Source organism: Poecilia reticulata, linkage group LG9 (assembly GCF_000633615.1).
Source record: "Poecilia reticulata strain Guanapo linkage group LG9, Guppy_female_1.0+MT, whole genome shotgun sequence".
Lineage (NCBI taxonomy): Eukaryota > Metazoa > Chordata > Actinopteri > Cyprinodontiformes > Poeciliidae > Poecilia > Poecilia reticulata.
This window is the reverse complement of record NC_024339.1, coordinates 9,557,366-9,585,113: the sequence shown is the minus strand read 5'-3', so window position 1 is coordinate 9,585,113 and position 27,748 is coordinate 9,557,366. Positions and strand designations below refer to the sequence as shown.

Below are 27,748 nucleotides of genomic sequence, written 5' to 3'. Positions count from 1 at the left end.
ATAATCTTTTAAAAACTGAATAAAAATAAGGAAGAGAGTTGGGTAGGATTTGAAAACACTAAAGATCTAAAAACAGGCTGTGAACCACATTAAATCTGAAAACACTTGTCAGGAGGCTGTGTTTCACATTTTCTAATTTTGAACGTCTTAAAAATCGAACTGAGCTTTTGATGCATTAACTGACATTTCAGGCTCCCGTAACTCCTAACTAACTCTGCATGGTTGGGATGCATTCTCGCCTGTGGTGCAGGTGACGGGTGGGATGGATGTTGAAGCTCGCTGTTGTGTCCTGATATTCTGTAAATGTTGTGATATTTACCAGGAGGCGATGCCGACATTAAAATGGAGAAGTATTAAAATCCCAGCGCTTTGTGTGAACAGAGAGGCGGGAACAGGCGTTTGAATCCACAAAGTGTGATTAAGGACCAGAAAACCACTTCCCATCTATGCTGCTGTTCCCATCTAGCCCTCACTGCCTCATAACCATTCTTTTCTGCGACTAACACCTCATCTTTCAACAACAGGAAAGATATTTTTCCACATGAGCTTGAAAACAGAATTCACTAGAAGAAAGGAAGGAGGAGGAGGAGGAGGAAGATTTAGTGTTGAAAAAGTGTCTTGGCGACTCGCTTGGTGAGAAAGAGTGAAAATCCGGCTTAGCGGCGAAAACACTGGAGACGCTTGTGTCCTCAGTTTGGGGACAGCTGACGGGTTAACACTATTAAGACTGCAGAGAACGCGGGACTGAACGTGCATCTGTGCTCCACAACAGCGGGATTGAAGGCAGCGTTGGAGGCGCTCGCTCTGAGACACAGATACATAAACAGACGGAGCGCAGAGACGCAGAGGAGTCGGCTGACGAACACAGATTCTTCTTGTTTTCTTTTCTGTCTGCACTTCTATGGAGGCTTTATCTTTTGGGTAGCCCATCAACAAACACGGCTTTAACATGAAGATCTCATGAATGTTTATAATCGCAGAAGGTTCAGCGTGTTCATTCACCCTAATACAATCCTGTCTGGGGGTCCCGCGAAATCCCGTCAAAATCTGGACCGCTCCTTTCAAAATTTTGTATTTTTCCTTCTTTCTCTGCGAAAATGTTTTACCATTTGGTGAAAAATGAAGTATTCAGACGTAAACCAATAAAACTGGTAGAACTGTTGCTTTACAGGAAGAACATCCTGCCAGAGTCAAGTTGACCCCACAGCCTTCTTCAAATCAAATTCACGTCAAACATTTGTGCAGCAAAATCTTTGTCTGCGCTGCTGTTATTAAATGTTTCCAGAGGTCAAAGGTCAACCAGCCAGTCCACATGAACAAAATCTAAATCTGGTGTTAATCAGCTATGTGTTTGTGCCGTTATAATCTTAAAGATTTCCACAGGAAAAATTTAAAATAACTTGGGGAATATATAATATTAGTGAAATTATTTGCAAGTGGAAGTAGTACCATTTTATCAATATTAAGAAATTATTGACTTAAAAAAGCTGAAAAGTTACCTATAAGTTAGTTTTGTATTATTTCAGGTGTACTAAGATATTTGAAACTAGATGTTGCGTTTGTGCAGTGCAGTCGTATTTCTTTCATGGCAATTGTCACCAAATAGGCCCAGACTCTTCCTCAGCACTCCGTGTCTTGCATCACAGAAATTTAAAACTTTTTTTTCTTTTTTGCGAATATCAGCAACAAACAGAAGGAAGCTGGAGCCGCGAACGGCTGGAACAGTCATTAAGAGGAGCCATTAGAGCACTTAAGCATTAATTAAATCTGTATCATCATCACTCAGTGTAATTGAAGGGGAGACAACCTATCAATTGTAAAAGATCACACTGTCGTTAAGGTTAATAAGCTGTTTTATAAACTACAGTCATTACCATCGGATACATCTATAATAATGATGAACGGCATATTGACAGAGAATGTGGTAAAAAGTCGGAGTTCTTTTCCCAAGATGGTGCAAAGTAAAGCGGACCAGGTGGGACAAATGACGCTGATGCACGAGGATCTTCCGACTCTGAAAGTCCTTCAGGAATACCCGCAATTAGTGTCTGTGCCGTTTCTCCACTCGCTCCCCCCTCAATCAATAATACAACGCCGTCATTTATTCATTCAGCATTCGGCCGTGGCAGTGAGAACGAATGAGGAGCTCAGACGGAGAAAAGAAAACATCTGTTTACATCAGAGGACACACAGTCAGGAGTCACCAACAGAATGAATTAAATACCGGAGACAGAAACGTCAGCATTTTAAAGGAAACGCCCTCAACGCTCAGCTTTTAATCAAATATTTAACATCCAGTGGAAACAGATCTGCAGCTAATCATGGCGGGTTTAAGGCCCGACGGGCTGCAGGTCACTTAACGCAGGCAGCGAAATTAATTAGGAGGTCAAATACAAATTAAAACGGCTTTAAAGAGCGCTTGGGCCCACAGTTTACCATTAAAGAGCTAATGCTTAAACTCATTAGCATAATTAAGATCACACGGGAGAGAAAAAAAATGGCTGAAGCTTGGCATTGAAGGAGTTAACGAGGTGGAGCCAGTAATTGGATGAGGAGCGACCCTTTCACAGCCGCTGACAGGGAGGCTGATAATTACCTTAAATGGTCACTGAACGTCAAACGTTTATATCTGAAGGGAAATAATTAGTACTGAGGGTTTTATTACTGTACAAGAACAAAGGAGAGTTAAGCAGTGGTTTACGCTTCTGCTTAAAGTGGCAACTACTGTTAATATTTACAGCCGATTATACATGAGAGAAATCTATAAGTGATTATTATCTGATGTGAATCTGCTTTTAACATATTGAATCAAAGATCCGGTCAGACTGGCTGAGCTGTCCTCATTTCCAACGATGTTTTACTGAACCAAAGGAATAATCCTATAAAGCATCATTTTCATCTGCTGTAAATATCTCAGTAATCTTGAAATAAGACAAAACTTTTCAGAAAGACATATAATTTAATTTTGAGTCAGTAGCTCCTTAATGTTTATGAAAAAGTGCTAGTTTAATTGGCAGATTATTTCACCTATAACATGGGAAAAATGTTTTATCAGTGAAATTATCTGCCAGTCAAACTAGTACGTCTTCATCAAAATGAAACAACTTTAACAAACTTCTTTCTTGTTAAAAAGTTACTTATAAGTTAGTTTTGTCTTATTTCAAGTATTCTAATATGTTTGCACTAGAAACTAGTGGAAACATACTTTAGGATTTTGTGTTTTTTGCAGTGCTGTTGAAAAGTGGTGCTTCCTCTCCACTGTCACCACATGCTTGCTCTGCATCCAAAGCCTCTGCGCCAGCATGCATTGCTGCAGACAGAGGGGTTTATTGGAGCAACAGGCCGCGGCGGCCAGCCAAGAGCGGAGGAGGTTTTTCTTCAGGCCATGAAGACAAAAACTCCGGCCTCTGCACCAATGAAAAGAGGCGCATTAGTGGCGCTTCAGCGCTCTGCTCACATCAGAGGAAACAGGGTGAGGTGTTACACAAGCCCTTTAGATTGCTTTATTACCACAGAGATAAAATCCTCCAGCTAGAAAACTGCTGCAGAGTTTGTGTAGATGAGGAAAAGACTGGACATGTATGGAAAACGTTTCCATGTTTATTCATCATGTGTTATCAGAGGCAAACATTTTGGAGGGGATCGGCTTCACGCGGGGGCCTTTCAGTGCGCATTAGCCGCCGCTGTCACAATGCTGCGTTTATGTATACAAAGTACGATCAGGCTAATTGAATATTCACTGTGAACATATTCCCTGCATAACATGACTCTCTGCTTTCATCTTTTTTTAAAATTCAAATGGATGGGAGGAGAAGAGGGGAGGATTAGAATACATTACCCACAAACCCCCCCGCCTCTGTATGTCTGTCAGGAGGTGAGCCGAAGAGGAGGAAGAGGAGGGGGAGGGCAAAGTGCATGCAGCAGAGTTGGCCTCGGCAAAGCTGACGTTAACAATAATGTAATTTAATTAAAGCCAAGATCCCAGCGGTCCTCGCCCAGCGACGGAGGGTCGGTGGGCGAGGAGGAGGAGGAGGGGTTTGATTTTAATAGGTGATGAAGAAAAGGGCCGGCACGCGGCGACACCGTCAACCGCTCCGACCGGTCTGAGGGCTGCTGGGAAAAAAGGCACCGGCAGGACATCAGTTCGGATCCGATCAGGCAAAAGGGACGAGGAGGGAGGGTGCAGGTACCAGCGCCGGCCACCCAGACACAGCAACACCCATCAGCTAATGGAGGGGAAGAGGGAACGCTAATGCCCGCCCACACGCGGACCGCTGGGCCGCCCGGCCGGCCGGAGTGACACAAACACAAAACCTGACTGTGTTGGAGAATACTTCAGAGCTCAACTCACACTGCAAAAACACTAAATCCTTCTATTCTTTTTGAAAATAGCCCATTTGAAATAGACAAAGCTAACTTACAAGTAGCTTTTCAGCAAGACAGGAGCTTGTTCTTAGCAATTCCTTAACATTGATAAAAAAAGTACTGGTTAGTAGTGGTAGACTATTTCACTTATAATAAGGCATTTTTTCCATGTTCACTGCAAAAACACAAACTCTTACCAAGTATTTCTGGTCTAGTTCCGAGTGCAAATAGTTTAGTACATTTGAAATGAAACAAAACTAACTTACAAGTAACTTTTCAGAAAGAATTATGTGCTTGTTTGAACAATTTTTCAACATGGACTAAAGTGTAGTTCCACTAGCAGATTATTTCACTTATAACATGGGAAAATGTCTTTTTATAAATAAAATAATCTGGTTTGGAACCAGTACTTTTCCATCAGTATTATGGAATAATCTACTAAAATCAAGCTCTTACATGTTTATGAAAAGTAACCTGTAAGTTAATTCTGCACTGGAAATCAGACATAAACACATGGTTACATTTTGTGTTTTTGCAGTGAATGAAGACGTTTTCAAAAACAGGAGTTAATCCGGGAGGTCAAAGGTTGCATCTTAACGTGGCGGAAAATGACATTAAATCTGCCTGGATATTAAAAAAACCCCAACAGCTTGTTTCCTCTTTGATGGAAACAATGTCGGGAAAAATAATAACACAATCTGTCCATATTTTTATGGCGAATACATAAAAAAAATACTTTATCTGAGCATAACTGGCAAACCTGAGGGCTGTAATTCTGGTTTCTATTAAAACAACCCAAAAGACTCGGACTATCAAGTCACTTCCTCGTGTTTTCTCGCCACATTAGGCCTGTTTTCTCATTCCTCCTCCAACCAGCCGCCACCAACAACAATTAGCTTCCATTTTATTGGTCTGAGAAGCACAGCGAGGGTCAACTCGTCTCTTTTTCACCAGCGACGTCTCGAACGTGGACAGGCGGAGGAGACGGCCGGGTTGGGGGGGAGGGGACATTATCAAATTTACAACCAGTCCCACGGACATCTGCCCTACTTTTCCTCGGTTAATGTAAAAAGAACTAATCTGGTTAAGAGAGCACGGACGCGGCTCGTAAATCGGCGGCGCTCTGCGGTGCGGTTAAAGCTGTCACTCCTCCTGTTTGTGGGGGGCTGCTGGGTCTGAATGGAGCTGTCAGCTGGCTACTTGTTAGGGCTAACAAGGCCGTCCACTGATAGGACTAATGAGGCCCAGGCAGCGCTGCCTCCCCCCTGCAGCCCGACAACAACGCCGCCACGACGGCTGCCGATGCACGGTCCGCCCTGCCGCCCGCAAACAGCTTCGACAGACGAGTCTTTATTTTAAAAAGAGAGAAAACAAACTGAAAAGTCTCATATATGAATGCAACATGTTTTACAGTGGAAATAAGAGAATATTTTTCTATTTGTCAGATTTGATTTAACGAGGGAATAAAAATCAGTTAAAAACATTTTGCTGCAATTACTACAATATGCATTTTTTTTTTTACTTATTATGCATAAATCTTTACTAAAAAAATCTTTATTTAAATTTCAGTGGAAAATTATCGCTTTCACTTAACACTCTGACATTTAGCGTATAATAAACTTAAAGATTTTTTATATTTTAATATTATTACTAAATTATTTGGGTTAATTTCAAAATTAACCCAAATAATTTAGTACTTAGCCTCATTTTATTTTGAAATAGGTTTCAAAAAGGGAAAGACAAGAGAACATGCCACTCAAGGCAGATGTGCACTTATATCTATAAATGTTAATTAAATTTTCTTGCATCTAAAAAAAAGAGACGCTGTGCAATGTGTATAATTGTACATTTGAACAAATACAGCATGTTAACATTTTTCATGCACTTCTCCATGATCAATAGAAAAACCATTATAGGCAATTCCAGCAACAAAAATTAACTTTTTCTCATAATTGCTCAGCTGCATTCTGCAGTTGGGACTTTAATATTTGTTTCAGTCAGACAAAAGATTTAAAGATGATTTAAATCTCCTAAATCTGCCAGAGGTGTGAATAATTATCAATTCAAATCAATATAAAGTTTTGAAAAGTTAATTTCTGGATTTGCTGTAATTTCTCGCTGAAAATGAGCGTTTTACTCCTGCGAAAATGGAATAAATAAGTTTTACATTTTCATATGAAAAGAGTAAAAACTTGCAAGTTTCAGTCAAATTCTTTTTTCGCTTAACAGGCTTTAAATAAATACTATAATTGCTTTTGAATCTGAGCAGTAATCAGACGTTAAAGGGGATTTAATGTGGAGAATTAGGAGCGACTGCCACTTGCAGGAGCAGTCGTCCTTCTCTGCTTTGCAAAGCTCTGCTTTAATTCCAATTACTCCTGTTAATTAGAAAATCTCATGCTCTCTGATCTGGAGTTTTGTTTCAACTTAACATCATTTGTCAGGCTGTTTACTTTTAATTAAAGCTTTATATTGCATTTGTGAAACGTGGAGTTACGTTTGCTTGGTGGAGGTGTTTGTCTGGTAAATATCCTAAGCGATGTGGACACGTTTTTGTTCTGCATTAATGTTACTGTCAACCCATTGTTTTAGCATATATTAGTAGCACATTAACATTTTGTCTCCTCAGACGTGTAGGTACCAAAATATTCCCTCCAACAGCTGTGGAAAGAGCAAAGCGGCTGAAAAACCTGCGAGGATGTGTCACGTTTTGGCTCCAAAGAGGCACAAAACAATACACTTTGACGGCTTTTATTAGTTTCAAGAAAGATGTTCTCACCATATTCGGTGCGGCATTGTAATGCAACGAGACAAAAGCAAACAAACGTGTGAAAAGATGAGTATGTGTGCATCTGTTTGCCGGTTTGTTTTTTCGTGCTGCAAATGTTTGCTCTGCTTTACGTACCGAGATCAAGCGACAAAATATGCAAAGAAAGAAGCTGCTAAAAACATCCTTTACCTTGGAGACCAAACCAACAGTCTGTCGAGTGAACTTTTCCGCAACATGTGTGAGATCATCCATTTTCGCCGCCTTGCACCATCTTTTCAGCTGCTGCAGGTTTTTATTTTTTTAGCGCTCATGTTATCTGAGCGAGTCGCTTGTGGATTTCTCAAACTTGAACAAGTCTGCCCAGTCTTTCCTCTTTTGGAAGCCTTCCATGTGACCAGCTTGCCCAGTACACACTGATCCACCAGTGCAGCCAGGGTTTCCGCCAGTTTACTGCTGATCCCTCGCTGTGGAGTCCAACATTTAAATCTGATTCAGTGGTGTAGTGTATTAGGTTTATCTACTGCTGCTGCAACTGTTGTTAGTCGTGCCGTTTGTTTCAGATCCAATCATTTCCTTTAAATCGGTGATGCTTCTGCCAGATTTATCACCAGTTTGGTTCAATCTGATCCCAAACAAAGACGCACTTTTAAAAGTGGATAAAAAAAAATTAAGTGCAAAGTTAGCTGTTATAAATAAAAGCTGAACTTATTTTTATTTAGTTTCCACATCAGCAGAGAACCAAGTACTTTGGGTGGACACCTCACACCTGGGTCAGTGAGGTACTTTGAAGGGACAAATCAGATAAATCAGAGAAAGTTCCCAGGTCAGAGGTAACAAGTTCTGGGTCTCCTTCAAGTTGGCAATTATTTCAATAATCGATTAATCACAATTCGTCTGATTAATCGTTTCAGCCCTAATGTTAGAACAGTGGGTCCTTAATTAATGAAATTAAACATCATTTACAACCATTTGTGATTAAACTACGCTTCTGGTAGTTTTTGCTAGAATTTTTTCCAGGAATCAGTTCAGCTAAATCATGAAGCCAACAGTCAGGTATGTTATTCACATAATTATTGCTAAGCATCATGGGAATCTGCCTTGGTAATAGTTTTGATTTAATGTTTGAACCGAACTGCTGGCTGCACTGCCAAGGATCTGCTCTCTCAACCTTGTGCAACAAGACAGCGCGATAAATTTAAAAAACACACACAGAGTGGAAATGGGTTTCAAACTGCTCCACTTCGTGTAGCACAGTGAAGCGTTAAACCAAGCGTTAGCTTTAATATCTGGAAAATGTAGGAATGTAGAGTAACACGTAGGAACAAACCCACAGTTTCTTAAAGAACCAACTTCCATCATCTTGATGAGAATGATGCTCGAAGCTTTCCTCTGAGGCGGATCTCTGAAGATGACAAACATATTGGAAATTTTTTTTTTCCCACCATCACTCCGTCCACCATCTGCTATTGAGAGAAACTCTGAGAGAAACTTGAGCTCCGTTTGCACCATCAGAACATTTCCCACAAAATGTGACCCGGTTGGTCCACAATGTAAAAATGCAGCGAAGAGGCCAGAGAGAGGCTGCCAATCCTCTCAGCCGCGTCTCTGTTTGTTTACAGTAATTACACTCATGCCTCAGAAGGAAAGTGGTAATTACTGATAACTTAATGGTGTCGGCAAGATGCAGTTCTGTGCAAAAGTTTTAAATCTTCAAAAGTGTTTGTCTTTGCAAGTTCATGTCAGTTCTACAGTTTCTACTGACTGAAGTCTCACATCAGAGGCATTTCTTCTAGTCTTTTTCAAACACATGGAGGCTGTAGGTAATCAGATTGAATCACTGACTTTTTCAGAACAGTCAATTCATTGTGTAATCTTATTTGGAAAGTGACTGAGACACAATATTTACTCTAGAAAAACTAGAAATATGCATTCATGTTCAGGTGACAGTCAGTGAATGTTGATTTTCTAGGAGTTGCTAGGTGATGAAAACTCAAAGTCCTTCAGGAAGTTCAGAGAGATTTTGGTGAGGAACATTTTAAAGGATTGTAGGAACAAATGACAGTTTGGAAGTGAAATATAAAAAAACACAGGATGAGTCGAGACTTTTGCCAGCTGCATTTTTCCTTTTCCATCTCAACGGTTTTCTGCTGATCCAGGAGATACTTTGTCGAAACACAAAGCAAAGTAAGAATAAAACCAAACTGTTGTAACTGGACAGTGTTGCAGAGTGTCACCTCATCTCGGCTCAGTCAAGCCTCCTCTTCTTCCTTTTCCTTTTTTTATTCTACACCTCCATTTAACATCCAGATCCAATTCTTAAGATACAACTGACAAATTAAGGTCAGAGTTCAAATGAAGCTTTTATGTCAAAGTTCGTTCTTCACACTTAAGTTCACGAAGCTCTGAGGGATTCCTTACGAATTTATGAACTATAAAAAATAGAAGTTTACTTTGAATTTATGGCCAACGGATGGATGGATGGATGGATGGATGGATGGATGGATGGATGGATGGATGGATGGATGGATGGATGGATGGATGGATGGACAGATGGATGGATGGATGGATGGATGGATGGATGGATGGATGGATGGATGGATGGATGGATGGATGGATGGATGGATGGACAGTATGGAAAACAGGAAGAATGCAATGAAGGAAGGAAAAAAAATTGTCAAATTAAGGAAGGGAGGAAGGGAGAAAAAAATGAAGGAAAAAAGAAAGTGAAGCAGTAAGTAAGAAAGGATGGATGGACAATATGAAGAGAGAAAGAAAGGAAAAAAGAAGCAAGAAAGGAAGGAATTATGGAGGATTAAAAGAAGAAAGAAAGCAAAGATGGAAGGACAAAAGGACAGAAGGAAGGATGGAAGGAACTGCAAAGATGATGGACAGACAAACAGAAGGAAGGAAGGAGTCCAGTCTGAGAAATCCTTTCCCAGACTCTGCAGAAAAACCTTTCAGCTGCAAACATTAATTTTAATATTTCTTCATGAACCGTATTCCAGATTATTCTTTGACTTTCTTCAGTTCCGGTTATTTTCATTCCTCTACAGAACCGTTCTCCAGTTTATTTAGCAGAAGATCCAACAGAAACGATGAAGTTAGAGCCACAAGCAGCTTCCTTCTCTCTCCTCAGCCGCTTTGTTAAGGAAATTTGGTGAATTATTACATTATAAAAACATATTTCAGTCACTAAAAGGCTGACTGTATTTCAGCAGTAGCTTAGGAGTCCATCATGTAATACTATTAACCTCCACACACACACACACACACACACACACACACACACACACACACACACACACACACACACACACACGCAGACACACACACTCAGCCCACACGTCCCCCTGGTGAGGAACAGATGAGAGCGAGAGGAACGAGTCCAAGTGGAAATACGCAGGAACAACTCTTAGCGCCTGTTCTGGGCTGCTGGCTCGGCTGGCGGTCCGTAGGAGGACGAGGAGGACTTAATGCGTGTTGTGGTATCGTTCCTCGCACACCTTGTTTTGACATTTTGCGGACAGCTGCTTTCAGAAAACAAAACCTAGCATGTGAAGGTGGGAGGAAAGGAGAAAACGCTGCATGCATTCAAAGCGACGCCTCTTCAAACGGAGCCTGAGGCAGCGTTCACACCAGACCCGTTTGGTCCGGCTTAATACAACTCTGGTCCGTTTGTCTAGAAAGTCTGGTCCGTTTGATGATGTGTGAACGTGCAATCAAACCAGTGAAGTGAGTTCTGGCCTGCCTACAAACCTCGGCCTCGGTTCGGTTGAAGTGAACTCGAATTCAGATGTGAACGCCAAGCAGATCGGAGATCGCTCCAGAAGCAGGAAGTGGACTACAGCGCAGAGCATTCTGGGTAAATATGACCAAAGAGTCTGGCGCTAGCGGGAGAAATGGCTCATAGTCTTTTACCAAAAACAAAAGAGAAATCCTACAAGCACTGAGATCTGACGCTAATCCATTTTTGTTTGCATTTCTTGAAGAATGAAGTTGATGAGTGTTTTTTAAGTGTGCCACATTATTTTAATTGAGAAAATAATATAATCTGATAAACATTACATTTACAGTTAATAAGTTAACAAGTTTGATATCTTATATTTCTGATAGGAAGAAATTAACCTATTATTATTCTAACAACTAAGTGCATTCAGTTTGCATTACTCAATGTTATTTCATAATAGCAAATGAACTGAACTTATAAAGTCTTTTTCCAATCATTTGGACCACTCAGAGCGTTTTACACTAGAGTTATATTCACCCATGCACACCCACATTTATACAGCGATACACAGATCAGCAGGCAGCTTGGGGTTGAGCGCCCAGGGGCACATGTGACAGGAGGAAGACGAAATCGAACCTACAACCTTCCGATCACCAGACGAGTGCTCTACCCACAGAGCCACAGTCGGCCCATATACGATAGGGCTAAACCTGCGTGTGTCTTGGGCCGGCCCTGCACCGCGTCGGTCCAGCTGGGTGAACACTTATTGGTTTTTGGTTCATTTGATGCAGTGCTGTGTGAGAGGAGACTGCAGCAGATGAAAATGTAACAAATGTTGCAACTTTGGTCCCCAGTGGAAGCGAGTCTTCGAGACTATCAGGCGTGAAAACGCCCTGAGAGAGAAAGGGGAAAACGAGGCCGGCCTCCTTCCCGCTCCCCGCCACCTTCCTCTACCTGCTGTCCCCAGCCGATCCCGGGAAAAACTCGGCGGCAGATGTTGCTGCGCTAAGCTGGCTCTGAAGTGCCTCCCCGGCTCCCTGCTCTCACCCACAACACAGTCAAACCGCATTAGATCTCTTTATTTGTGCCTGGGGCAAGTTCGGCTCTGCAGCTGTGTCCACCCCCGCTCTACCTTTGGTGTCGGAAGCCCTCGGGCTCTAAATGTGAGACCATGGAAAAAAAAATATTTAAAACTAAAAAAACTCTTTTTCTTTCTCTCCTCTGCATCTGCTGACAGTCCAGTGGTCTGACTCCGGGCGGCGGCAGCGACAAACGGAGGGAGGCTGGGTGAGGAGTGGGGGGAGCCAGGTCCCCGCGCTGAACAGATGTCTGCGACAACCTGCTTACTTACACCTGTACGAGTCCTTGTAACCCGGCGGACGGACGCTGCTGAAACATTCATGACCCTGGAGGTTTCCTGTCCACCATCAAACACAGCATCCTGCCTCTCTCCCTGTCTCTGCGGCGTTGCTGCACTCTCTGCCATCCACGCTGAACCTGCAGCAGGACGGAGCGGACTTCTTCCTCAGCTGTGTTCGCTCTGACCAGTACCAGGAGGGCGGAGACCAGCAACAATACGACTGCTGCTCAAACTCAAATCAATAACAGAAAGGACGAGAAGGGAGCCAATCGAAGCAGATAAAACTGCATTTTACTTTCATTTTGACAAATAGTTTGTTTTAGCGAATGAAAATGTTCTGTTATTTATGTTGCCTGCTTACGTCATCATCTGAGTGGCTCCAGATCAGATGGCCAGTTGTATTTTCCTCATTTTCACATGTTAACTAACTGAACCCTGCCGTTGGGGAGAATTCACAAATAAACTAAGTAAATAAAAACTGTGTGGATGGATGAAAACAGTCGGTTGTTGCTCAGCCTCACTTCAAACACAAACCGTCTCGTTTACAGTCTTGATCACAGAACTGAAAGTGGAGTTTGTCTCAGTGATCAGAATAAAAATGGGACTCGACTGGCAGCTTCTCCCCTCTTAGCCAAACGTGATGTGAAACAACCTGTGGGCTTCCTGACCTGGAGGTCACTTCATATGGATGCATCACAACTGAGACGACGAGGCTACAACGTTTTTCATCGCCATACAAACAGCTCTGGAAAGCAGAAAGTCAGCTCTTGCTATTTTCTAGATGTTTCAACAGCAGAGAAGCACAGATGAATGCCTTCTGTTCTTGCCTCATTATTTGTGTCCACAGTGCAGAATCTGGCGCATAAACAGTCTCTTTTAAAGCTAATTTATCTTTTAAAGCTAAAAAGTACATGAATGTCCAAATGAAATGCCTTAATCGTATTTTTGTGACTGATCTCTGTGCATCTTTGCAAACCTAAGCTATGCTACTTTGCTTTTGAGAGGAAAAATACTTTTCTAACATTGCTGCCAAGTTTTTCATTTGTTCTGTCATAAATGTTAATCAACACACCAAAAGCCCCTGAGTCTCAGTTTGATTTCTCATGTAAAAGCAGAAGTTTTGATGGTTTTTGATCTGATTCATGAAACAGCAACGTGATGCCCTGAGTAACGACTGGCAGGCTGACAGCTGCTAGATTTCCTCAAGTTTTCCCTTTTCTCTGATGCCTCTGCAGAGTTACATCATTGTCTGAACCACACCCATATGGATCCTGTTCTCTGACCTCTGACCTGAGCAGAACCACCCACCACAGACATGCAGATGTGTATCAGTTTCTGCTTGTGTGTCTGAAAAGTGTTTCTGCTTTAGATCGCAGAACGAAAAGAATGCTGCAGAAGCTCAAAAACGTGAAACTGGCAGTGTTTTGTATTTCCGATTCGAAGCCACAGCATTTGATTTTCTGTCCATAGCATTTAATTTTGGGATTATGTCTGCAGATTTACATCCACAGCAGATGGTGTGGTTTGTTGGATTATGAGCCGTATTAGAGTCTAATACATATCAAAACATCTGGTTAGCTCCGACTCGGTGGCGTTCTGGTAACCGTCTGCGTTTCAGATCGTTTTCTCTCCTCTGACGGAGGGCGAGTGAAGCAAACGGTTTGACCATATTAGGTCGTCTCTGTCCTCCTTCCTTCTGTGAAGCTTTGCAGCTGCAGGTCACGTCGCCGTGGTGAAGTATAAACAACACAATGCACAACAAGAAACAGAAGTTTCCTCTGCTGAGGGGTTGCATCCACTCACAGCAACACAATGCAGCAATAAACTATCATGTCTTTAACTGTAAATGGGCTTAAACAGACGACCAACACAGATTCATCCATTCAAACCACTACTAGATAAAAACTAAATAAAAAAGACCAAACTGCTAATAGATGCTTAAGGTTGCAATTTTCCACCAAAAATGTAATATTCTTTATTGATGCAAAATATCTTTTTGATTGACATCATCTCTTCTGCTGTGTGTTACTTTGCCGTTTTGTCTGTTTGCCACCACAGTATTTAATGCGCAGCTGAAATTCTGTCTGTTTTTGCAGCAGGCCTGCAGATTTCCATCAGAAATATTTATGAAAAGTCGTGGAGAGTTTTCTCCTCTGTCCTACCTGGTCTGCTGAGGTGGGACGCATGAGGGAGACCCGGTCATACTGCCGCCGCAGCAAAGCCCACAACGCATCCAGGCGACCCTGATGGCACACAGACAGGACATGAGGGAAAACGGCAGAACTGACAGAAATTTGAAGAAACATTTATTTCTTATCTGTTTAAAAATGTTTGAATAATTAATTTTTTTTTGTTTTCTTCTGTTTTTGAGTTTATGTTTTCAGTGAGCGTCATGAGGAGCCGTAACATGTGACATCTATGGGGAACGTACCTTGATAGGAGTGTACCATTTGTTTTCCGCCTGCCTGTTGTTGGACGCCGGTTTAGGACGTGGACGTTTGATCATCGGCTCGTCCACGTCCTCTGGTACGGACACCTTAGCATTTTTGGCCTTCTCCAGTCGGGCTCCCTCCTCAGTTGATCCCTTTTCTCCCCATTTCACCTGAGCAGGATAAAAACAGAAAAACAGAAGATGAAAGAGTGCTAGAACAGCAACATATGAGACAAGGTAGGGCCAGGTAAAAAATAATACATAATACTGCCCTTATTCCTCCTTTTACCCTCCCAAACAAAGTCATTGCTTTTTAATCTTTCTTTTAAATAATCCTGTCACGAACTCTAAGATATAACAGACTAACTGAAGTCTGGAGGGTCTGAACATTTTGCAGAAGTGAATCTGTTTGGACTTGTGAATAAACTTCACTTTGTAGAAGGATGATTTATCTGGAGAATGCCCGACAAACTCTTCCCAGATTGATCGATATTGTGCTAACTCATACCCACTTAGTCCAGATCAGCATCAGTTTTGATTAAAAAATAATAATAAATCATCCTTGAAGGTGATCTGTTAATCAATGCATCTGATTAGCAGCACCTGGTGGCAACTTTATCTCCTAACTACCAACCTAGCAGCAAGAACTCAATTCAGTTGACAATATGTGTTGTCAGGTGTGTGTGTGTGTGTGTGTGTGTTTGCATTTGAGCTTGTGAACATGAGTATGTGTATTAGTCAAGCTGTCCTGCTTTTTAATTGAAATCATCACATCTGTTGCGAGGAGGAGACAAAAAAAAAAAAAAAATCCGCCGCCACATGAATGGGGAGAGGTGATTAATTAGCGACACATTTTCTAAGCTGTAGGTTAAGCCGTGACAATATAGAACAGCTTCTGAGAATCATCTCAGGGATACGTCCCAGGCCCAGGAAGAAAAACCCAGCGCTGCAGCGAATGAAAGAAACGCTCACGTGTCAGAAACCGGAATGTTGCAATCATCCTAACACCGAAGGGATCCGTCAAACGGTGATAGAAGAGATAGATATAGATGGATATGGTGAGAGATGCCAAATGTGGCATAAATTATTCTTAGACATTCTTCTTTCAAAAACCTACATGGGAAACTTGAAATTCGAGATGGCCATCATATCGGGTCATCTCAGGTCTTCTGGTTCTGCTCTGCATCCCCCAGAACCAGAACCAAACATGGAGAAGCAGCATTCAGCTTCTATGCACCACAAATCTGGAACAAACTTCCATAAAATTGCAAAACAGCTGAAACACTGACTTCCTTTAAATCTGGATTAAACCCCAACTGTTTAGAGTTGCTCTTAATTCATAATAAAAGAAAACCTGACAAACAAATGTAATGTGAATTGTTGATTTTAACATTACACGCAAAATGTAATGTCTGTTATTGGTTTTTACAGCTGTTGACTATATGATGGTTATGATGTTTTCATGATGTAAGGAACTTTGCTACACAAATAAACTTGAATGATTGAAATATGGGACTCTAAAATTTCTCAAAAGATTAATGTTGCCCTATCTTGAGTTTAGATTTTACAAAATGTATGCTTAGGGTGCACATCTGAGATATAAACTTTGATTCCTCCTGAAGGATTTGGATATTAACGGGAGTCCATGACGGGGGAAGTGTGGGTAGAAACTCAGCGAGGTGGTCGAGTCGAGCTGACAGCAGCACTCAATCTTCCAACTGAGCAGCGACTTGATCCAATCAGGACGCGATGGCGGGACCTGTCATGTCGGACACATCAGTAGAGTGACGAGGACAGCAGCCGGGTCCGCCGCCCGCAACTACACCAACTTCCAACATCAACGTCAGCAGGACTACACCCGTCAGATGTGTGTGTCACTGCCGCATGCAGAGGATCTTTGTTCGATTTGATTTCCTTAGCTGCTCTACTTTAAAGCAAAACAAAGCCCAGTTTCAGGGTCTGACCTCCATGCGTTTGATGCCTCCTGCTCCTCTTCCTCCGTAGTACGAAGCGTCCACCGTCGGCCACTTCTTCTTTGGCAGCGGCTCGGGTTCCTGGAAAAAGAGGTCACACGATTCTATAAATGACAGCATTAATAAAGCAGCTGCAGCTGGACGACAGTAAGACGGAAGCTGCAGATTAATTGTATTATTGTTTCCTTTTCACCAGGAAGGAAGAAACGCTCTGTTTGCCTCCACGGTGAATTTGGTCAGCACGTTTCAGGGACTGTAAGCTTCAAAGTAACCTAATCTTCTATGGCAGGAGCATATTTTCACTTTGAGTTTAGAGAAATCAACTGGTATATTTTTATATTAACCTGCAGAAAGACCCAACAGGGATCCTTTTGAAAGTTTTTTAGAAGCAAACAGATTTTTATTTCAAATGTCATGAGTTTATATAATTTACTTTCCAAGATTTGTGCTGGAGAGTCAGGCCCACAGCATCACAGGTCCTCCACCATAACTACAATCATCCCTCATTTTAAAGCATTTATCCACTTTTTATTTGCATCTGACCAAAGCAGACGTCTGCAGTTAAAGTCTCAGTAGTTTATTAAGATTTCATGTTTACATTTGTGATGGTGGGACAGAAAAGGCTTCTTCCTGCTGTGACTCCTGAACAACCAGCTGGTCTGAGAGAGCATCCATGGGTTTAATGGAAACTTTACTGAGGTTCTCTTAGGCTGATATTTGGAGGATTATTTTAATTCTTATAATCAGTCGTCACAGTTCCAGTTATTTCAATCGTTAATGTAAATAAGGAAACATTTAGCCATTTCCTAACTAAAATAGTTAATAGAATATACATCTTGAATTTTGTTCATTTACTTGTTCATTCATTATATTTTATTTATAATGCTTGTATCAAAATGGCTCCAAATATTCTGTTCATCTAATTTTTATGTTTGTTCATATTCATATTATTATTTTCAGTTTGTCTTGATTTATTTAGCACTGTTTTTTTTACAGTGCTTTATTTATTACTAGTGCTGTTAAAATGTATTATTAAATTTTTTTTAAAATCTGTTATATTTTTCAATACTTGCTGAAGAATATCTTACTGTAACAAAAGACAAGATGGTTTTTAATCAATATTTTCATTCTGGTGATCCTTATAAACTGTTACTATTGATAATAATAATAATAATGTATAAATGTATCTGAATTTTGAAAGTAAATATGGCCAATTCTCAATTTAAGATGAATTATTAATATGTGCAGAAATATGGAGTCTAATCTGTATTGCGGACGGTTGTGTTGTCGACCCCTTGTGACATACTCACAGGTGGAGGCGGACGAGAAGGTGGAGGCGGCGGCGGCGGGTCTTTGATGACCTGAATAAACAGAAAAAGAAAACAAAGCTGGTCGGCAGGAGGACTCAAACCTTATCAGGACCCAGACGAGGCTGACGGGGCTGATTCGTGACAGGTGACACAGCCTAACGGAGACGTCCCCCAGCTCGTCTCATGACGGCGACACCGCTGCTGCCAGCCTCACGAGCGGCAGTTGCCACCCCATCGCCTCGCTGACTACTGATTACAAGGATCCTGCTTGTAAACCAACATCAGTGGCCCCCCGTGCAAAATAAAGAAATGCTGAAAACCAACTTGTTGACAGGGGAGTCTTTGGGGCGATCGCTGTAGCCCGTTTAGCTCCTAATTAATTGGATGGGGTTCAGCGCTCCGAAGCGATCCCCCAATCATAAAATCCTAAGGAGTTAATTAGCTCCTATCAGATACAGAGGAGGCGGCTTGGGCTGCGCTCCAAGTCCCGTCTGCTGGGAAGATGAGTGGCGGCGGAAAAAAAAAGAAGAAAAAAAAAAAAACACATTCACACAGATCTCCATGACATCGCTTACTGACAGCGGAGTGACCAGCCTTGAGGCGGTCTCCGTGACAACGTGGAAAGACACCTGAGAAGCAGGTTGTCCACAATGTGATACCACTCAGGGACAAGATGCCTGGACTGGGTTTTTCAGATGTGCATCGGCAAGCAAAGAGGAGCCTGACATTTGTCAGGCGTCACTCAGGCGTCCAGCTGAGACGACGCTCAGTCAGCGGCTACACAGCTGTGAAAAGACACACAGACGCTTATGATTTGGTGGTTTAAGATTTCAAGAGTTAAAGCTCGCGGTCTGACAGACAAAAGAAAACCCACACACTGAAATGGGGTAATAATGTAAAACTTTGATAAGCATCTGTAAAGGTTGACCTATGATGCTTCTTTAAAACAAATTAGGATAGTTTTATGGGCAAAATCATTATCAGACAATCAGATCTTAGTCTGGTCAGTTCTGTCTATTTTGAGTTCATTTCAGAATGAGACGTTTTAGGGTGTCTGTCACTTTAAATCTAAATGAGCTGCTGCTGGCCACGCCCCCCAACCCAACTTTACACTTACACATGAAAATGGCTGCAAACAGATGCACAATTCTATAGCCGTACATCTTCCAAAAGCAGAAGTGGAGCCTCCTGCACAACCAAGCAGTTTCAAGCAAGTGGTTTCTGTATACTAAGTCAGAAATAAAACACTTGTTTTTTTTCTAGCAGCTATTAGTGCAAACAGCAGTCAGACCAATTGGAGCTCCACTTGGGTTGCCAGATAATGAAGCAATCAGGATGTTTTTGAAACAACCACCAACAACACCAGTAAACATGAACTTATTGTCAGAAAACACAAATAAGTGCATAGTTATGAAGTGGGAGGAAAACAAATTCATGATCTTCAATGATTTTGTGAAAAATTATCTGAAAAGTGTGGGATGCATTAAGTCGTCTACATTTTAGCTAATTTGGAAAGTTGTGGGTTTCAGGATCCAATATGGCTGCCGCATGTGTAAACCAAAGAGAAAAGCTGCAGAAATTAACGGTTTATTCTACACTTGAATCATGTTTCAACTGAAAAAACAAGCAGCAATCCCGTCTGCTGGTTAACCACAAGATGTTTCTAAAGTGTTAAAATACACAGCAAATACGGTGCTCAATAAAATCAATGGGTTTTATCGATGGAATGTAATTCTCGAGTCCCTGTTCCTCTTCCCAGGCAACCAGAACCAGAACCGCATAGCAGACATGGAGGAAGATCATAGCAACAGAAAAACAAGAAAATAAGGAGCTTCAACTTTACACATGCACAGCTCTAATTAGAAGTTATAAAACATGACCTTTTTAGAGCAAACAAAGCTCAGCGTAGCCTGCTTGGATTGCTGTCATTAAAATGAAGTATTTGCTAAAGCCTCATTTGCAGGTAGGCTAGTAAGTGAAGGTTGTTTCTGGTCCAGTTTTCCACCCAGACACTCCTGAGATGAAATTCTCCTGTCGTTCCTCCCTTCCTGTGGACTTTAGCACCAAACACAATAAATACTGAGAGAATATCTCGGCTTGAGGTGAGGAGAGAGCACCGTCTGGCTCATTAGTCATCACAGACAGATACTAAAGTCAGAGCTGCTTTTGCATTTGCTAAAGTGGTTTTGGAGGGGAAAAAAGGAGCAATGTAATTATGGCCTATCATAGATCCGAACAGCTGTTTCCTTCCCGGTTAAGCTCAGGGATACCGTCGGACTCGCTGCAGTGTTGTCATTAGAATAATGAAAAACAATCAATTAGGGTTAATTAATTTCTCTTTGACACACAACTGGCTGCACACAAATCCTGCGGAGGTCTGTGGATGACCTCTCCATACGCTGATTAACAGCATTCCAGCCACACCTTACGTTGACGGGATTATCTCTTTTTATTAAGTAATTATGCAGCAGATTTCCCGCACATGTTGTGGGCTAAATAAAGCATTACACAAACGCCGGAGCTCGGCTGCTCCCTTTTTCCCAGCAACCTGACGGACAGATGTGAGCTCTCTGCAGCGCGGTGGCGTAATTAAAAACTAAACCGCGGGATGCTTCGCCATCTGACACCGGCCCCAGCGGCTCGCCACCGCAGCCTGTGCGCCACGGGGAATCGGACCAATCGGAAGCACTCGGGGCACTGTCCACATATGGCCGTCTCTGCGAACGTCCGACTGGGATTGGAAATCTGCTCGCTCCCAAAACCCGAGCTCAAACGGTGTCGTGTCAAGCTGTTTCAGGAGGTTTGTTGTGACGGATCAGTGGCAGGTAGCATATTTGAAAGTTTAAAAGCGATTTAGGTTAACATGGCTTTCTGAAGTAAAGGAGATAAAGTTCTGCACTGCAGTGGTGACATGAGTAACAGCTTATTGCTGAAATGTTCTCAAAATCATGCACATAACTTTCCTATGAATATGCATAGAAAACTTCTTTTTTCCAGGTTTTCATATTTTAAAGGAGTCATTTAAGTTTCAAATGTTAATTTAGAAATGTTACCTTTTTTTAAAAAACCTTGGCAGTCATGAGGACACCGGTGTGTTCATGGAGCCGTTGACTAACATCCAAGTGTTTGGAGGGTAAAACTTAAGCGGTTAAAGCAAAATGTGAAGCTAATTTGACTTTCGTCACTCATCTTTTGACTCACATTTGCCACTTTGCATTGTTGACCGCAGAATAAGACCGAGCAACGCACATGCAAGACCCAATTAACCCTCCACAGGAGGGAAGCCTTTACGTCAAAACGGGTAATGAGGAATGTTAACACGTTAAACGATTTAGACTAATCGTTTCTTGTGCAAAAAACACAAAGTCTTACCAAGTCTTTTTGATTTAATTTAAATATGTTAGTACACTTGAAATAAGACTAAACCCATTTTCAAGTAACTTTTCAGCAAGATATAGGAGCTTGTTTTAAGGAAATAATTCCTTAAGATTGTTGAAAAGTAAGTAGCTATAAGTGAAATCGTCTGCTAGTAAATTTGTATTTTTTCCATCAATATTATTCACTTAACTTCATTTTTCTTGCTGAAATGTTACTTGTACATTCTTTTTGTCTTATTTCAAGTCTACTAAGATATTTGCACTACAAAACAAAACAGAAATCCTTGGTCAGATGTTGTGTCATTGCAGAGCAACGAGTTATAACCGACAGCCCTAATAAAATAACAAAGTAATTAGAAGTTACCAACATGTTAGGCACCAAATGAGTTGAAAATGTTTCCAAAAGTGTGTCCAATTTTGCAGTGATTCATTTGTAATTCAAATAAATTCCCTTGCCTTTGAAAACTCCATCTCCAACCCTTTGATTTAAACAAAAGGCAACGCCATGCAGGGCTTAATTTCCAAACAAATGATAAACAAAGAAACTACCACTCCACAGCTTGTCTGACCTCTCGTCTGGCACCGGGCCATCGGGTAGAGGCAGAGGAAGAGAGGGATTGTGGGAGGGAAGTTTGTGTGCGCGCGCGTGGCCTCATCGCCTCATCTCGACTGCCGAAGCCTGGCAGACTGGGGGTTTAAATATTAACAAGCCACACATGGCCCTCCTCTTCTGCCGGGTCCCTGGATGGAAGGCAACAGCAGCTCCCTCCACCAAGACAAACACGTCCGCGGCCAGACATGCTGCAGGGGGTTTACATTTTAATGCCTTTGTTGGTTTTCCAAAATATGCTTCCATCTCATCCTGGATGGGATCCCTTCAGGTCCACAAAGCCAGGTGACGTCTATCATTTCAGGGGTGAGTGAGGTGAGTGATGGGGGGCAGGCGGGTGTGGCGGGGGAAAATTTGCCTTCATCAGATCTCAGTAGAAAAAAGGCTGAGAGAAAGAGGTGGTGCATGCCATCTGTAGCCCCTCTCTCATCGCCCCAAACGATAATCTGTTGTGGATTTCTGTAATTGGTTAAGTGGGTGAGAATTGTTTTATAAAGGGGGTATAGGCAGGGTGAGGGATTTTTAGAGCTGTAGTTTTTAATGAATACTCAGGACTAAACCAACAATATGCGCCTGTGGGGCTGAAACATCTGGCGTCCTGTAGGTTTACTGCAGGACGTTTTTAAGCTCCATTTAGAGAAAGCCATAAATTTCTCTTTAACGCACAGAGTTACATTCACAGTTACATCCAGGCTGATTTACCCTTTACTTCTGCATGCCTAAGAAAATAAAAAGACAAAATTGGAAGTAGCTAATGATCAATTCTCAATATTCCCACATATGAACAATAACTGTGTTTTCAGCAGCTTTCACTCTGGTTATAAATGCACATGAGGCTCTTAGTAATAATATAAATACTACTGTCAATCTAACAGACCTCTTCCGATACTGGATGACTGCCGATTCCGATTTTGTCCGATACCAATTTTTCATTGGTCATAAGGTCAGAATACTCCAATTTTACTCCAATTTTCCTTTATTGAAAAACACTGAAGAATGCCTGCGAAACTATAGAAATGTCTTCGTCTGTCAGGCAGAGCAAAAGTGGACAGTAGTTTACTTTCAGACTTTTGCAGAGGTAGATATTATTGGCCTGAGGTGAAGCCAATCAACCAAACTTAAGAAAATCAGGGGCGATTGATTGATGTACCTCTAATTCTCACCTAATGTACATATGAAAGGTTTTGTGTTTTAAACAAAATCTCTTCATTTGACGGTTTAACCTCTTTCTTAGCTTAGTTTCATTGTGGTATACCTCAGGGGTGTGTTCTTGGCCTTCTGAAATTTTCCATTTATATTTCTTCTCTTGGCCAATTTAATTAGAATAATGATATTGATCATTTCTACACCAAATCACACATCAGGATTTCTATAAGAGTCACTAAATTTACATCCTACAGGCTTTCTTTCAGAAAATTAATCCTGGGTAGGCTTAAATCAGTGAATATAAATAAAATAACATCTCCCTCTTGATGTGTTACTTTGGCAACAAAATTATTGTATGGAAAAATGTTTAAAGATCATTTTAAGAGCCACATTAACCAATAATAACAAAAGAACAAAGAGCACAAGGCAGGAAATGAGAAAGAGCAGCTGAAACTCAACGAGCTGATTGACAAGATCAGGAAACACAGTTTAAACTGGAGCAGGAGCAGATTTAATGGGATTAAACCATAAAAAATCTCGGGTATTATTATTAATCACGTCTGTCCCTGGGAAGACCCAGTGTTGGAGTTGTATAAACAGAATTTTCAGCAACTGTCACTCAGATCTTTTTTTCACTAATCCATGCCTTGGTGTATTTTTCTGTCTGTTTTTCTGTCAGGACCTGATGCCGAAGCAGAAACCAGCAACCGATCTACAGGATGTGGTTTCTTCACTTCCCCCCACTGAGGTCTGCTGGGAGGAAATTTCATGCACTGTGGTGCACGTGGTAAAAGGGTGAGCAAATATTTAGCAATATTTTGCTTCAGAATATGGCAAATAAGCAAACTGAGGATCCTCAGAGCCAAACAGGCCAACCTACTTTCTCTGCCTGGATGATTTTGGTTTCTTCATTTGTTGTATAAAAGTTGTGATTTAAGTAAGTAACTACGTGCATTCTTACAATAGGGTGCAACTGTACAAACAGGAAGTTTGCAGACGTTAAAGAGCATACACCTAGTGTTCTCACTTTGTCATTGTAAATGTTAGAGTAACTATGGCAACGTGAACTATTCTTAGTTGGTTTATTTCGGCAGAAGCTGCTGTCATTCTGGGTGCATGAAGGAGCCACAGAGGTTAACCAAAGAGACGAGGAAGATTCACCACAGTGCAGCAGAGAGGCCAGAACCACCACAGGAAGGCCAAAGCCAGGAGCGCCAGCATCACCAGGATCACGATCAGCAGCACAGAACCGCTCGACTGCAAGACAAAAACCACAACAAGACGCAGCACTGAAGCACAGCATTCCTTCAGAGAATCTAAAACTACATCCACTGATGAGTTTTGGGTAGAACATATTTATATATTGCTTCTTAAATACAAAATTTATTTATGTTCTGTTCTGAATATGTTTTTTTTTTTCAACAAATTGCATTTTTATTTCAATATTTGATTAATCATGATTAATAATTTCAGCCATGAATAAATGTTTAAAAATGATATTGCTTCATTTCTATTTTATTATAAAAACATATCATAGAATATTATTACATTCCTAGTCATCAATACCAGTTAAATGTCAAGCATTTATTGAAGATAAAATCAATATTTATATAATATTTGTTAGAGGAAATACACATTGTTCAAACTGGCTGGACTAAAAGGAGACGAGTGACTCAGACTCACACACGTAGATGCAGTGATGGTGTAGGCACTGGAGATGAACGATTTGCCGTTGTTCAGGCTGATAAGAACATCCATAGTTCTGCAAAACAAAAGCAAAAGATAGTTTATCGGTCAAACAAATTCAAATAAATAATATAAATGGATTTAATCTCAGTTTATGAGATATTTTCTGTGCTTCTCTCACACAAATCTTTGTTTTCTAATTATCTGTTTTTCTTTAAAACACCAACAATGTAAGGCGGATATACAAAGTATGCAAAATGTGCCATACATCTTAATAATGTTCAGTGAAACAGTATGAGCCATCTTGCCACAGTTACAGTTCAAATATTGTCATCACAACAAAAATGCTGTTAAATTTTACAGTGCACATTTTTTTTAAAAACCCTGACAAAGAAAAGAACAGCAGCAAAACCAAATGAAGAGATGGGAATGGAGGAGATCTTCTCATCATCCCAGGCGTCAGCATGTTTGGCTGAACCAACCTGACTTGCAGTAACAAGGCCTGCGAACACCTATGACTTATTTAGAGGCAGAAACGCAGAGGCCGAAATGGGCGCAATTAAAACCCTAATGATGAACGGCACCGCAATTTCCATATGTCTGTTACGCCCGATCCAATTACGGCGGGTTTAATGAGAACTCGGGATGTGGAGCGAGTCAAACGCTTGAAATGCTCCCCCCACCTCCCACCTAAGACATAAAACAGGAGAGAGGAGAGACAGAAGCCAGCAGAGTGGTGACTGTGTGTGAGGGGCCAGCTGTGAGCACGGCGCTGTACAGGGGAGGCCTGCATTAAAAAAGCGCTGCTGTGGAATAATAACCAGAGTGCTGTGTTTGCTGTGGATTCAGCCTGAGGCAGTGCCTTGGGCCGCCAATTCTCCTGTGGTTCAGAACAGATGAGCAACCAGACCGCGTGTCCATTACTATGCAGAGTATTCTAAATATTCTGAAGTGACTTCTTTGCACCTTACCTTGTTTGCAACACTAAATATTTAAGATGCAGGTCAAAGAACTTTGCCACAGGATGCACTTTGACAAGTCATCCAACTTGTTGCTAATTCCCTACACTTTTCACCTACATATCAGACTAAGAATTCACATATTTCTGCCTTTTTATTTCATCTCAAACATTTAGGTTTTCATTATTTCTTATGTTAACAGACCTTAAAAAGGAAGGCCATGCAACTGCATGCAACTGTGATATAGAAGGATGTGAAAAAAGACAGTTTGGTTTCTTATCCTAGAGATGCAAAGCTTTCAGGGTCTAGTGATTACATCTGACAAAAGGAAAAACTGTAAACATTTAAACATTTCTATAAGGTTCAAATTTAAACAAAAACAGGTTTGTGCATAATATTCTGTAACTTAAGTAATCAGTTTGATGGCAGTTTTGCTGTCTGGCTTTTCTTAAATGAAAAAAAAAATCAAATAATTATTCAAAATATGATTTTACAAAAAATTAAGCAGAATAAATTTGATTTTTGAACATTTTGAATTGATTCAGAAATGCTAAAACTAGGAATTGCCGTTCTCTATAAAACCTTTTTTTCTGCATCTCTCCTCTCTCCAAAAATAAAAAAAACAAAATTAAAGAGGATGTAGTCCAACATATTAGTGGATATGATTTAATGCATGGTTGGTCTAAAACATCTTGCAGTACCTCCATGTTATTCCCAGAAAGACGTTCTGTAACTTTGTAATTTTCTAATCTGTACTGATTTAATTGTTTTTATCATTTACATTCAGAAAATCCAGCCGTATTAAAACACCCCACCTGATATGGTGAGTTTTATGTAGCTCACAATGTTTGAAAAACATGGATTTATAAAATATAATCTCTATGGGCCACTGGCCATGTAAGACTTTTCTAAAGTTTGGCCCAGGAAATCATGATATTCACTATGAATAACTCATCTTTTCCTCCCTCTTCACATTTTCCATGGTTTCAGTGTTTCCACTCCTCTCCATGCACTTCACCATGTCAGTAAATCCTATATTACATGGAGGCCCTAAGGGCTGAGGAAGGAAATCCAGCTGCTTAAATATATAGTTGGGCCTGCAAAGTTCAAATGTTGCAGGATTTTTCTGCCTTCGAGGTTTCCTCAGTTTTTATTCATCACAAGAACAAAAGTGTCCAAGTTGCCCGTTCAAAGTAAATATATTTTACCTGAAGAAACTGTAGTTTCAAGACATCGATTAAATAAAACACGTCTGACAACACAAAGCAGCTTATAGTTATAAAGACTTAAAAGCTACACCTGAACCCAGAAGGGGTAGAAAAATATCTATAAAATATTGTAATTAACACCAATACTAATATCTGACATCAATATTGGTCCAGAATTTTCATCTATACATAATTCATCACAAATACTTAATTACAAATAAATATGAGCTGCAAAATGACTTGTCAATAGGAACGAAATGGATGTAGGAAAGTACAAAATGAGAGTAAGAACTGGCAGTCAGAGCTCTTTCAGAAGTTTGTTTTTTAGTTTATAGACAGAATACTCATACATTTATTTATTTTGTGAAATTTTTGAATAATTTCACATTGAAAAGATCCAGGAATGTTTTTTTTAAATTATTATTTCCATCCTTTATCCAGGCCAAATCATTTTCAAACAGGTTGAGTGCGTCTTTATAATAAACGTACAGAAAGTCGCTGCTGCTTTGACGAGGCGTTCGGGGTCTTTGCATGTTAACTAAGTGCTGAACGTGAGGCGAGAGGTGAGTGGGAGGAGGGCGTGGGGGCGAGGCTAAATTAGCTGACACTCTGAGTCCGGAATAACGGTGGGCAGGTTGTTAATCAAGCTGGAGGTGCAGAACCTGCAGTGTGAAGGAGGAAAGCTCCCAAGCGAGTTACACTGACGAGCCCACCCCCCTTCATCCTGACAACTGCGGACACCCTGAACGCACCACAACTCAACCATAGAGAGCAGGACCTCCTCTGCACACACACACACACACACACACACACACACACACACACA

The 27,748-nt window shown here is 41.0% G+C and overlaps 1 protein-coding gene across 1 annotated transcript in view; it reads right to left on the bottom strand.

Annotated features, from left to right (window-relative positions):
* antxr2a (ANTXR cell adhesion molecule 2a) overlaps nucleotides 1-27,748 on the bottom strand; it is an 81,839-nt gene that overhangs the window by 25,072 nt on the left and 29,019 nt on the right. The window contains exons 11-16 of the mRNA XM_008417763.2: nucleotides 24,753-24,831; nucleotides 24,231-24,326; nucleotides 17,937-17,987; nucleotides 16,618-16,707; nucleotides 14,654-14,824; nucleotides 14,385-14,465 (exon numbers count right to left, since the gene is read on the bottom strand). Of these exons, the coding sequence (XP_008415985.1) occupies nucleotides 14,385-14,465; nucleotides 14,654-14,824; nucleotides 16,618-16,707; nucleotides 17,937-17,987; nucleotides 24,231-24,326; nucleotides 24,753-24,831 (568 nt within the window). The remainder of the gene's footprint in view (nucleotides 1-14,384; nucleotides 14,466-14,653; nucleotides 14,825-16,617; nucleotides 16,708-17,936; nucleotides 17,988-24,230; nucleotides 24,327-24,752; nucleotides 24,832-27,748) is intronic.